Below are 11,898 nucleotides of genomic sequence, written 5' to 3' on the forward strand. Positions count from 1 at the left end.
CATCACATCTTCCTCCAGTGACTATTTATAGCATTTTTCTATCAAGCTGTTCAACAGCCTGGAGCTTTCAGATGTGTTTTTGTAGGTATACTTTGATCTTTAGCACATGTTCCTTTTGAAAAAGTCTGTCCCACCCAAAACCACTAGGTTAAGTGGTAGCATTTAGTGATGCTCTAGGTGCAGTAAGGAGAAGAGCAAGATCTGGGAGGAGGCTAAGAAGCTTAAGGGGGAAGCTCTGGCCTCTGTCTCCTCTTGTTATCAAGTGACTACCCTTTTCATCGTCTGCAAGAAATGAAACCCACGCTAAAGGATCCAGCATATGGTCTTTCCAGAATGCAACCTGAGGTTGTTTTCAAAACCCTCTTTGAGTGCAGAGCACTAAACTGGCACTTGCAGCCCTGGTGCACTTGGAGAGGTGCGCTTTTCCTCCCTCTCCACCAGCCTCACCCCTGCCTTCACAGCCTAGGATGTGGCTAAGGAATGACAGGCAGAACTCCAGCTGAGAGCAATTTAATCTGTCAGGAGTTAAAACACAAACACAAGTAAGAAACTTGCTCTCCTTCTGGTCAGTTCTTGATGAAATAAAGAACTTCAAAACTTGAGGGGGGAGAAAAAAGCCCAGTTCAGGGAGGATTCCTCTAGCTCTAGCCACTGGCCCAGGCCAACTTCATCTTCTGGCTGTGAGCTTTGGAAGACTTAGAAAACAAGCTCTTCACTATCTGAAGTGGCACCGATTTCCCACTGAGGTACAGTTTATTGTGGCAGTCTGGCAACCAGGGTCCTGCACCAGCGTCCATGTTTTTTCCTTTCTTGAGCATCCAGACATAAGCCATGATATAGCCAGTCATGAATGCATCAAAGCCAGCTCGGTGTGTGCCCACCTGTGAAGGTGGAGCGTGGGTTTCCTTTTCCTTTTCTGCAGCACATGCTGCTTCAGTCTCGGGGACATCTGGGTGACTGACTGAGCCCACCAGAGCGGGAACTTCGGTCTTCCCCTCCCCTTGCTCGCTGTCAGAGGCGTTTCCCTCAGCAGAAGGGCTTGCAGCAGCTGCTACCTGGGCAGCAGTTTCTTCAGCGCTCCCCAGATCGTCCTCCTGTTGTGCGCTGGTGTCTGAGCTGACCTCTGGTTCCATGTCCATGGAGTTCGCCTCCGGTGGCCTGCCCTCAGTGTTGGGCGTGATCTCTGCCAGCTCCATAGCAGATGCAGGCTCATAGCAGCTCTGTTTTCGTGGTGGTCCCTCCTCCCCGTTCTGAGCTAGCTCCATTTCTTTTCCTGGGCTTTCCTGTTCAAATGCTTTTGCAGGCCCTTCTGTGTTCTTCCGACGTTTCCATTTGTGCTTCCGTTTCTTCCGCTTCTCCTCCGAAAGCCTGTCATCCTCATCAATTATGAGGTCAATGTTATGAGACTGTGGACAATTCACCCCTTTTGGACACCAGCCATAGGCCTAGAGAGAAAGAGAGAAGTCTGTAGCCACCAGTCTCCTTGTCAGAGCAGCTTATCACCATAACATAGAGCAGAGCTAATTATTCCCCTCTGCTGATGGCTTGTGAGGCTCTATCAGGAGCCCTGTGTCCAGTTACAGCCCCACAACACACTAGAAAGGCACTGGCAAACTACAGTGAGCACAGCTGGGAGCTGTAAAGATGTAGCACACAACATATGAGGAGAGAGTGAGGAAGGTGGGCTTGTTCCGACTGGAGCAGGCAAGGCTAACGGGGTGGGGATATCTAGTTGCTGTCTGCGGCTACCTAAAACAGAGGTTAAAGAGAAGATGGAGCTAAACTCTTCTGAGGGCACCACAGGGAAAGGTGATGTGGTAACAGTCAGAGGCAATTCTGACTAGATATATAGGAAAGCATTTTTCACAATGAGTGGTCACGCACTGGAACAGGGCCTGGGAGGGGTTTTGTAATCTCTCTCCTTAGTGATTTTCAAAATTCACCAAACAAGGCTCAGAGCAATATTGGCGGTTTCCCCAACCTATGTTGTTCTGCAACAGTAATGTGCAATATCTGGAAGAGTTCCTTTTCTCCCTGAAGCATCTGCAACCAGTTATGATCTGATCAGATGGACTCTTTGTTTGCTGCTGTAGCAGCACCAGGACTCAAGATGCTGTGGATCACACTGTGTGGCAGTGCCAGAAGCTGCAGACAGGTAATCATTTTTACATCTCATCAAGTTATGTGAGATGGAAGAGGCAGTATTTCTTGCTCAGGGGACATGCCAAACAAATTTAGAACTTACAGCCCTCCCAAGACAGCAACAGGTACCTCATACCATCCCCTATAATCTCTTTCTGAATCTTCGTGTCTAATGTATCCTGTGGAATAATTCACCACCTCCAAACAGAGCGTGCTATTGCCCTGTGTGTCATGAAGCCACCTGAAGCCTGAAAATCTTCCTTGTACTGTGAAGCAAGCAAGGGGAAGGTCCCAGGTGCTTCCCTACCACTTCCTGCTCTGGCCACGTGTGGCTCTTTCCACGGAGCCAGGAAGGAAGCAGGGATTCATGTTACTTACTGAAAATTTCTCACAGACAGGCACCTTATTTCCCCCTCCCATGTTGTGGCTTTCTTCTTCCAGAGCGCAGTGGCGATAGTCGATGTAACAGGACATGTTGGCAGGGTAGTTGCAGAACTCAATGGTGAGGTGCTGGCCACTGGAGTCCTTCAGCTTGCAGTTCTCCCGCTTGCTGGAACAGAGAAGAGTAGGCAGTCACTGCAGTTAACTTGCTGAAGGTACCACAGCATGGAGCTGGTGCGAACTCGCTGCTCTCGACATGTCTCAGGTCCACTAGTTTCCTGCTCTTGAGCTCTAGCGCCAGTTTGACAGCCTGCTAGAGAGAAACCCAGTCCTAGGAGAAGACAGCTTTAGTAAGTAGATGCTTCCATGCTTATTTAAAGGTCAGTTTCTCTTATGATGACGTACAGGCAGGGACAATGCTGTCTCTGCTAAAGCTATGGGAAAAGGGCACACATAGCTTGGTTTTAAATATTAAGGGCACTAAGATATGTGTTAGTCCTCATAGTGTTAATGGACAAAGAGGAAATACCCCAAAATGAGGTATCATGTAGAAAATCCAGCAGCCGGCACCCAGACAGGTCGAACCTGGGCAATGTAGCTAAAAATGAAACATTTTCCATCCCATGAGAAAAGAACTGTTTTGTCCCAAGAGCTGGCTAAAAGGCCGAAAACCTTTGGAAGGCTCCATGTAACTAGAATTGAGGATCCAAACATTTAAGAGGTCAGTTTAAAAAGTAATTTTGTCTTGTCAAAACAAAGCATTCTCATGTTCGCAAACAGCCATCTTTAATGTTTTCAGACCTGTCAAAATGGCATTTCCTGATATAAAACAGTCACTAAAAATACCATTTCTCCTCTGCACAGAGTGTGACTTCAGTTTAATGGAGATTTAAGGGCCTGTATCAATGCCAGGGACTTGTTTAGATTGTGTGGGGAGTGCAGAACCAGGGGCCAGAGTGACATGTGAAGTGGATAGACATCTCTGCTTCTAACATGTGTCTGCCTGGAAGACACCCACAAAGAGCTGGGGGCAGGAAGCAAGACAGGACGCCCTGGGACAAGAACACAACCTTTGCTTGGAAGGAAAGCGATGGGAGTTGTGGCTGGCCCTACGTGAGCATCACGTGTGGGAGTCAGTGTCAGGAGGTGCAGGGAGCGCTCACCCCTTAACTGCCCCGTCCCTTACAAAACCGAGTTATAACCAGCAGTCCCTGCAGGCACAGCCCTGTGTTCACTTGCTCTCTAGCTGAGTTTTAAGGGTCTCTCTTCTGTTCCTGCTGCAGCCCTGTGACACTGCTGGACCAGGGCCATGCAGCGAATCAATTATTTTTCAGTTAGATCAGGTCACTCTGTGGTCAAAACTGCTGCCAGCAGAAGACCGACATCCTCTTTCAGCAGCTGCCCACCAAACAAAAAAGGTGCATTACAAACCACAGCCTTATGCGCTCAGCACCTGTACTAGAAATGGTAAGAACCTGGGGCAGAGTCACCTGAAAAGCCCTTTCTTCACTCACTGGGATAATACAAAGACCCAACCCCCTTGCCTAGAAAAGCAAACAAGTGCTGACACACCCTTTGCCTTTCCTCCCATAAGCTTTAAATACCAGAGCGCTGCTCACCACTTCTTGTAAGCATACTCCAGGTAGGATGCTACAAAGCGAGTCTCAAACTCTGAAGCATATTTGGTGTCGTATATTCCTGCTGGGAACATTTCCGAGAGGTCAGCAGTGAAGGTGCCGAGGTTGTCTGGGAGGTGAGCATAGAAGCACTGGTACAAGAAGACCAGATCAATCAGGCCATTATGGAGAATGAGAGGCTTCTTTGCTCGTATGAGCTCCAGAAAGAAAGTCCGAACACTCTGGCTCTGGTTCTCATTGCCCTGCGAATGGAAGGATTAGTCAATGAGCCTCAGCGCCTTGACTTGCCATCACCCCGGGCAGCCCTCAGAGCCTGCTGTAGCAGAATACTGCCTACAGCTATTTTTTTGCTCTCACCAGAGACCCAAATGTTTGGAAAAGCAACTGCAACAAGTGACAGCCTGGATATAAAACAGGAGGGAGGTGAAAGCGATAAGCTGCACTCATGCCCCCACCTTGAGCCACCTTCACTCAGCAGCTATGTGAGGGAGATACCAGGGCCAGGAGAAGCCAGCAACCTCCTCAGAAGCCTGGAGCAGAGCAAGCTGAGGTGTCCAAAGGAGACCTGTTTCGTACCTTGTCATTGCCCTTGTGGTAAGGAATCCCCTGGGAATACTGCTTATTGAAGTCAAAGCCGTGCTGCACCAAGAACTGCACCGACTGGGGTTCGACAATATAGTCCTCCATGCAGAGGAGCGTCAGGTTGTAGATCTGGCAGAGGTACGTGTTCTCAGACTGCGGAGGGAGAGCGTGCAAAGCAATGCAGGGATACCTGTCACCGGGGAGCTGCCGAAAGAGCCGGGGCGAGTCCCATCTCCCGGCACAGTCCCGGCACCCGCTGCGCCCTCGGAAGGCGGGAACAAGAGGAAACGGCCGCTCCGCGGCCCTGCACGTACCTTCTCCGGGAGCTGCTTGAAGCAGGCGACGCCGAGGGACAGGACGGAGCGGGTCCTGGCCGCGCTGCAGACGGCCTTGTACCGCTCTTCAATGCACCTGGGCGGCAGGAGGAGGACAGCTGACGGCTCCTGCCCCTTCCCACCGGCCACCCCGGGGGAGCTGAGCCCGCAGCGGGAAGGCAAGCGGGCTACCGGGGAACCGGCACCGGAGGGGCGCGCACCGGAGCACCCGCACCCGGTAGCTCCGGCTGAGCAACAACCCCCACCCCACACCACCCCCCCAGCCCCGCCCGACCAGGGACTCACGGGCTCAGCAGCGACTTCCTGGCGCCGAGACCGCTCAGCTCCTGCGGGGAGACACCCGTCAGCGGCCCCGCGGGCCCGGCCGCGCCGCCGGTCACCGCCGCACCCTGCCCCGCCTCACCGTGTCCACGGCGACGAAGGTGGCGGTGCGCAGCGCCAGCACCATGGAGGGCCACAGCTCCGTGAAGTTGTCGCTCTGCACGTCCACCACCGGCACCCGCCACCGCGCCATGGCCGCCGCCACCGCCGCCTCGCGCCGCTCCGGGGCCTTCCGCCGCCGCGGCCGCCCGACGGCCGCCCGCTCCCGCCGATCGCCCCGCCCGCCCCCGCGTCCCGCGCTACTCGCCCGCGCGGGCGGCCCGATTTCTGTCGGACGTCAGCGGGTTTTTTTCCCCTTGTCCAAAGCCCGTTTTCAAGTTAAATGTTCTTTTTACGTAAACGGGCGTTTAGCCCGGACAGCCCCTTTGGGGTCCTTCTCGACCAGCCGCTGGGACCGGCGGGAGAAGGGGCGGGGGCAGCAGCACTTTCTCCCCCGGGGCGCTGATTGGGTCCGGCGCGCAGGGAGGTCCCGCCTCCTCCGCCGGTCGGCCTGAGGACGGGAGGGCGCGAGCCCTCTCCCCTCTGCCCCTTGCTCCGATTGGCTCGCGCGCGGAAGGTGGGCGGGGACGCCCGCTCTGATTTGTCCCAGCGCGGGGGCGGGGCGGTGGAAGGGAAACATTTTCCCGGGAAAGTCTCACGTGGTGCCGCGCCGGCTCCGGCGGGGAACGGTCCGGCCATGAGTCACCTCCGGGCGACAGCTGCCAGGGGGCTCCGGCGGAGCGGCGGGAGGGGAGCCTTGCGCAGGAAGGGCGCGTCGCCCCGCGGAGGTGCCCGGTAGCGGGAGGACTGGGCGGGGAGCGTGGGGTGTCCTCTCCGGGGCACGGGGCCGCCAGCCTGGGCAGCTGCCGGTGCTTGCTGCGTCCTTGTAAGGCCCGGTAGCGGCTCTGTCGGGTTCCCGGCTCTGGCCCCGCGGCGCTTCTCTGTCCCCAGCCGTGCTCTGACCCCGCGCCGCTCTCCCGGCAGCGGCCCCCGCTCCAGCGCCTGCCCCGCCGCCCTCCCGACATCTCTTCAGCGACCCGGCTGAGATCGAGGCCCTGCGCGGGCACCTGCTGGCTTGGTACGACAAATGCAAGCGGGACCTTCCCTGGAGGACGCTGGTAAGGGGCGGCAGGGCTCCCGTTGCCTTGCGGGAGCGTTGCTGGGGTGACAACGGTGTCTTTCCCCCTGCAATGCATCCCCAGCTGCGTGGAAGTGGAAGAGTGTGTTGGTACTGGGAGCATGCTCCCAGCTAGTCTTGGGGTTCCGTGGTGGGTGGTCTGTAGCCAGTCCCTAGGTACAAACAGTAAAGTGGAGCACATGGTGAAACTGCAAGTCTCGGACACAGCCCCCAAGTGTGAGCTCTTTTCTCTGGTAAGCTTAGTCCAGTTGACTTCTAAACCTGTTTTTTTTTTTTTCCTGCCCCTGTGGTTACGCTGCAGCAGTGGGCGCTGCATGGAAAAGTTTTTTGGTGTATTTGCTTTTAGCCTGCCCAGCATTTTTACTAGAGTTCCTACCTGCTCTGCGCTTGGCCTGGCAGCAAGTGGTGAGGCAGTGCTTGGGGTGCCGGGGTGGGCATCAGCTTCACAGCAACCTCTGTCTGAATGGTGCTGGGAACGGCCCTTCTGTGGGATGTAAATCTACCTGCAATTTCTTGCCATGCAGAGGGACTCGTGTCTGGGACAGCTTCTCTGGTGGGATTTTTGAACCAGATGCCTACACAGTGTTCAAAACACACCACAAACGATTTTATTTTACATGCAGGTCCCCTCTGTGGTGGGGTCCTGTGTCATGTCGTTTCTCCCACTCCATCTTCTTCCCCTTTCAGGCAGCAACTGAGCTGGATGCTGACAGACGGGCATATGCAGGTGAGGAGCAGGGACTGCACCCAGGCGTGCCTGGGGGGCCCTGCTGCATGTTTTCCCTCTGACATGAATGTGTACTACAGCCTTGTGAAGACATATGGCTTCAGTTGCTATCCCCAGAACAAGCTGCTTGGGGTGGGCACGAGAGCCATTGGCCCCATTAGTGAGGCTCTGGGGGATCTGAGAGCCCACTTTGGGCCTGAGGAAACTCCTGTGGGACAGCATGTGGGGAAAGAGGGAGGTGGGAAGGGGTCCCATGTGTTGGATGCCACTGCAGTGCTTGTAGACAGTACTAACATGGCCCCAGCACGAGGTGTGGGTGGTGGTGGCGCCTCTGCTCTGATCCCTGCCCTGCCGCCTGCAGTGTGGGTGTCTGAGATCATGCTCCAGCAGACGCAGGTGGCTACAGTGATTGACTACTACAACCGCTGGATGCAGGTGACTGTTCTCGCAGAGTCCTGTGCCCACAGGCTGCCCCTTTTGGAGACCTTGTCCGCTGCCTGTAGTAGATCCCCAGCTGCAGAGCATGGCTCTGCTTGCCCCTGACTTGTCCCCTTCCCTCTGTACTGCAGAAGTGGCCGACGCTGCAGGCTCTGGCACAGGCATCCCTGGAGGTGAGCACAGCTGGGGCTGGGTGCTCTCCCTGTCCTCATGGCTCGTCCCACTAACACCACACTGTGTCTCTTGGAGCAGGAGGTGAATGAGCTGTGGGCAGGTCTTGGCTACTACTCCCGAGGGAAGCGTCTGCAGGAGGCAGCAAGAAAGGTGCCCTAGTGTTGGGATGTGGGGGGCATTTCTTAAGCCTTCTGTGGCCCGTGGGTTGGGGCTGGCTCCCATCTGCCCTGCCTCACTGGGGCTGTGTGCTGCTGGCACAAGACTATGGAGGGTGGGATCCTGTCTTACTATGGGTAAAATGGCTTACAGGCATGCACCCTGGCGGCTCCCCTGACCTCAGTGCCCTCTCTGCCAGGTGGTGTCCGAGCTGGCCGGCCAGATGCCCAGGACAGCTGAGGACCTGCAGAAGCTGCTGCCGGGAGTGGGTCGATACACAGCGGGAGCCATCGCATCCATCTCGTACGGGCAGGTGAGAGCTGGGTGTCAGTGGACGTGTCTCCCTTCTGCCACCCTGCCCCACTCCTGTCAGGGCCCTGCTGCTGGGTCTTGCAAGCCAGGGGCTCCCCAGGGCTGTGCTTGGCTCTGGCTCTCCCCTGCTTTGCAGTGTGTCTCACCCAGTGCCCAGCTTGGCCTGTGGGTCAGCCTCATGTCTGTGTCCCCACTGGCCTGGGAGCACCCCAGTGTCCTGCCTTGCTGGAGCATGGGCACCTCCTGCCATGGTAACCCCAGCTCCTGGTCCCAGGCTACTGGCGTCGTGGATGGGAACGTGATCCGGGTCCTGTGCCGCATGCGGTGCATTGGTGCTGACTCCAGCAGCCCAGCCGTCGTTGAACGGCTCTGGTAAGGGGAAACACTCCATCTCCGCTCCCATCTGCGGTGATTGTGGCTGTGCTTGTCAGTGGCTGAGGGCAGGATTGCCCAGGAAGCTGTGGGGAGCTGAGCCTGCAAAGGGAGAGAGGTTTGGGCTGTGGGAGCTCTTGGGAAGCTGGTGCTGCTGGGGACTGTGGAGAAGGGAACTGTGTTGCTTCTGCCTACCTAGGAGCATCCCTCCTTGCAAGCAAGAGGTCCTGGGGCCCTCTCCCCAGAGCACCATGCTGCTCACTTCTGTTTCTCCCAGGGACATGGCCAATGCCCTGGTAGACAGGAGCCGCCCTGGGGATTTTAACCAAGCCCTGATGGAGCTGGGGGCAACGGTGTGTGTGCCCAAGGCCCCGCTGTGCGGGGAGTGCCCCTTGAAGCAGCACTGCCAAGCACAGCGCAGGGTAAGTGTGGCCCCAAAATCTTTCTTCTCCCTGCCTGTGGGTGGTCGGGGGCTGCCAGCTGTCCCAGTGGCATGGCAGAAGTTCACCCCAGGTCCCCTCTGAGGCTTCTTACAAGCCATCCTTGTCCCAGATGAGTACTGCAAGCTGTTCTTGGCTGGGCATCATGTCCTGCATCCTCACTGGCTGCTGGACCTGAGGGGTCAGCATTCATGGGGGCAAGGTGGGCTGGTGGACAAACCTGTCCCTATTCCTGGTCCCCCTTGCAGGTGGAGAAGGAGCTGGCCTTTGCCTCTCAGAAGCTGTTTGGAAAACGTGCCCCAGTGTCTGATGTTGAGGACTGTGGTAAGCGCCTGGGGAGATCCCTGTTGTGGCTCCAGGTCTGGGCCCTGTGGCAACTGTTACACCGGTGTTTGCAGATGTTGGAGGCTGTCCCCTGTGCCCCCCAGCCACGGAGCCATGGGACAGCAGCCTGGGGGTGACCAACTTCCCCCGGAAAGCAGCAAAGAAGCAGCCGCGGGTGGCACGAACAGCCACGTGTGTGGTGGAGCGGAGGGGCTGCCATGGGGCCCTGGAGTACCTCATCGTGCAGAGACCCAGCTCAGGTAATGCAGCTGGATGGGAGGGCAGCAAAGGCAGCACGCAGCCCCTCTCTACCTACACGAGGGACAGAGCAGTCTGGGAGTGGGATGTGATGAGACACAGTGTCCCCAGATGTGCCACTTACCGGCTCATTTCCCCGTTGTGCCCCATTCCCAGGTCTCCTGGCTGGGCTCTGGGAGTTCCCCAGCCTCCCACTGGCTCAGGGTCTGCAGGAGGAGAAGCAGAGGGAGGTGCTGGCAGATCACCTCCAGGCCTGGACAGGGCGGCCAGTGGCGGCTGGAGGCCTGCGGTTCATTGGAGAGGTGAGCCTGGAGCCAGAGGCATGCAGAGTGGGCCGCCCGTGCTTGGCCATGGGGGACATAGCACAGGGGGAGGATGGACCCCCTTCCCTGCTGTCACCCCTCCCAAGCCCTACCCCACTCCTCAGAGCCCTGGTAGACTCAGTGCACATGTGAGGCAGCTGAGCAAGCAGTGCATCCCCTGCTGCCTGCCCATTTTGGTGTCTTCCCATCCTCTCACAGGTTGTCCACATCTTCTCTCACATCCACCAGACATATGTGGTCTACTCCCTGTCCCTGGATGGGGATGTGACCCTGGACCCTGCCTTATCCCCATCCCGCTGGGTGACGGAGGAGGAGTTCCATGCCTCAGCTGTGTCCACAGCCATGAAAAAGGTACTGGTGGGGCCTGGGCCTTTCCTCCCTCCCCTCTGTCTCCCTAGGGTCCTGGGCATCCCACCGGCCTCTGTGGGCTGTCCTGGCTCTAGGACCTGGATGCAGTTCAGCTCTGGCCTCTCTTGTGCTTCCTTCAGGTGCTGAAAGCGCATGAGAAGCAGCGTGGGGAGGAGAGCAGCCCTGGAAAGGTGGGCATTGCTGGAGGGTGTGCAGCCGCAGGAGCAGCTCCATGTTGCTGTGGGCCAGGCCCTGGTGTGCAGTGCTGGAGCCCCCCTGGGCTTTGGGGTCAGGCCAAGAAATATCCCTGCCTGGGGCAGGGCTGCATCTGGGGGATTTGCCTGACTGGCTTTGCCCCTGGATATCCCCAATACCAGGGTCCCCATCTTGCCTTAAAGGCAATCCCTGGAGGCTCTGGGGGCTGTTGGGGTTGCCTTAGCCCTAGTGTGTGTCTCCCACAGGGCTCCAAGCGGAAGCGGGGGGCAAAGCTCCAGGGAGCAAACAGCACCTGCCCTGGGACACAGCTCTCCCTCCGTGCCTTCCTCCGGGCACCCAAGTCCCCGTGATGGCACCTTTGACATCTGAGACCACTGGACACCTGCGCTGTAGTGAGTCCTGCCCATGGTGTCAGGATGGTGTCCCCTGCAATGCTGCGTCCCCAACCCACAGCTCTGTCATGGTCTCCTGCTCCTCCTTGCAGAGTGCATTGGCTTCCCCAGCTCTCCCCTGGGAGTTGTGCCTTGATGGGGCCAGTGTGGTTGTCCTGGACATGACTCAGAGCAAGGCTTGCCCTCCCTCCTCAGGTGGAGCCCTCCTGGGATTACTCGGCCCCGTAGAGCCACTACTCTGGCACTGCAGACTCGTGGCAGCAGGGGTTTCTCTCTGGCTGCAGGAAGGCTGTGGCCACATCGCTCCCACAGCCCTGTCCTGGCTGCTTGCCTGTACCTCATCTGCCAGACAGCAGTTGTGGATGCTGCTGTACTCTTCCTGGCCTCCAGTAGCCCTTTTTATACACTTGTTTTTACTGAACCTGAGCCATAGGCTTTCTAATAATAAATCTAGAGCAGGTGCGTTTTTTAAGTGACTTTCTGCCTCTGTTGTACTGTGCTAAGCTGGGGGTGTTGGGCAGCCTGTGGTTGAACATGAGGATGGCCAGCAGGATCCCTACATCTGGTCTGGGAACAGGAGGGATTTCTTTGTTAATGCACCCATGAGCTCCTCGACTGAGCACTAACTGTGGGTGACCCCAAATAAGGCACCCAGAGCATCTCTGCTGTGAGGGCAGGGGTCAGCCCCTGGGGGATGCACAGCTCCTGCCCACAGGCGGCCCCTCTGTGGGGCCAAGCAGCCATCCCCTGGGCTTTTTGTAGGGTTTTATCCCCCTTTTTTTACCTTTTCCATCAGGCTGTTCTCCGCTGTGTTCGCGCTGTGGCTTTCCCTGACTGATGCAC

The 11,898-nt window shown here is 57.0% G+C and overlaps 2 protein-coding genes across 12 annotated transcripts; one reads left to right on the top strand and one right to left on the bottom strand.

Annotated features, from left to right (window-relative positions):
- Positions 1 to 494: 494 nt before the first annotated feature.
- Positions 495 to 5,648, bottom strand: TOE1 (target of EGR1, exonuclease). 2 transcript variants are annotated; one of them, XM_075097771.1, is made up of 7 exons: positions 5,481 to 5,648; positions 5,363 to 5,403; positions 5,057 to 5,153; positions 4,737 to 4,895; positions 4,143 to 4,402; positions 2,545 to 2,692; positions 495 to 1,445 (listed from the first exon to the last, which is right to left on the bottom strand). In XM_075097771.1, exons 1-7 carry the CDS (start codon positions 5,589 to 5,591, stop codon positions 645 to 647), a joined length of 1,617 nt encoding a protein of 538 aa, XP_074953872.1. In that variant the 5' UTR covers positions 5,592 to 5,648; the 3' UTR covers positions 495 to 644. The 2 variants fall into 2 exon arrangements, with proteins under 2 accessions (XP_074953872.1, XP_074953871.1); XM_075097770.1 differs by having other exon boundaries at positions 2,521 to 2,692; positions 5,481 to 5,646.
- Positions 5,649 to 5,946: 298 nt separating this feature from the next.
- Positions 5,947 to 11,527, top strand: MUTYH (mutY DNA glycosylase). Of its 10 annotated transcripts, none has more exons than XM_075097776.1 (16): positions 6,061 to 6,225; positions 6,422 to 6,555; positions 7,263 to 7,302; positions 7,664 to 7,737; positions 7,872 to 7,913; positions 7,993 to 8,064; positions 8,270 to 8,383; positions 8,657 to 8,754; positions 9,032 to 9,176; positions 9,443 to 9,518; positions 9,593 to 9,778; positions 9,933 to 10,078; positions 10,298 to 10,450; positions 10,588 to 10,638; positions 10,909 to 11,055; positions 11,251 to 11,527. In XM_075097776.1, exons 1-15 carry the CDS (start codon positions 6,135 to 6,137, stop codon positions 11,011 to 11,013), a joined length of 1,527 nt encoding a protein of 508 aa, XP_074953877.1. In that variant the 5' UTR covers positions 6,061 to 6,134; the 3' UTR covers positions 11,014 to 11,055; positions 11,251 to 11,527. The 10 variants fall into 10 exon arrangements, with proteins under 10 accessions (XP_074953883.1, XP_074953881.1, XP_074953877.1 ...); XM_075097774.1 differs by having other exon boundaries at positions 10,909 to 11,052; positions 11,148 to 11,527; XM_075097777.1 differs by having other exon boundaries at positions 10,909 to 11,052; positions 11,251 to 11,320.
- Positions 11,528 to 11,898: the final 371 nt, after the last annotated feature.

This window comes from Phalacrocorax aristotelis, chromosome 6 (assembly GCF_949628215.1).
Source record: "Phalacrocorax aristotelis chromosome 6, bGulAri2.1, whole genome shotgun sequence".
NCBI lineage: Eukaryota > Metazoa > Chordata > Aves > Suliformes > Phalacrocoracidae > Phalacrocorax > Phalacrocorax aristotelis.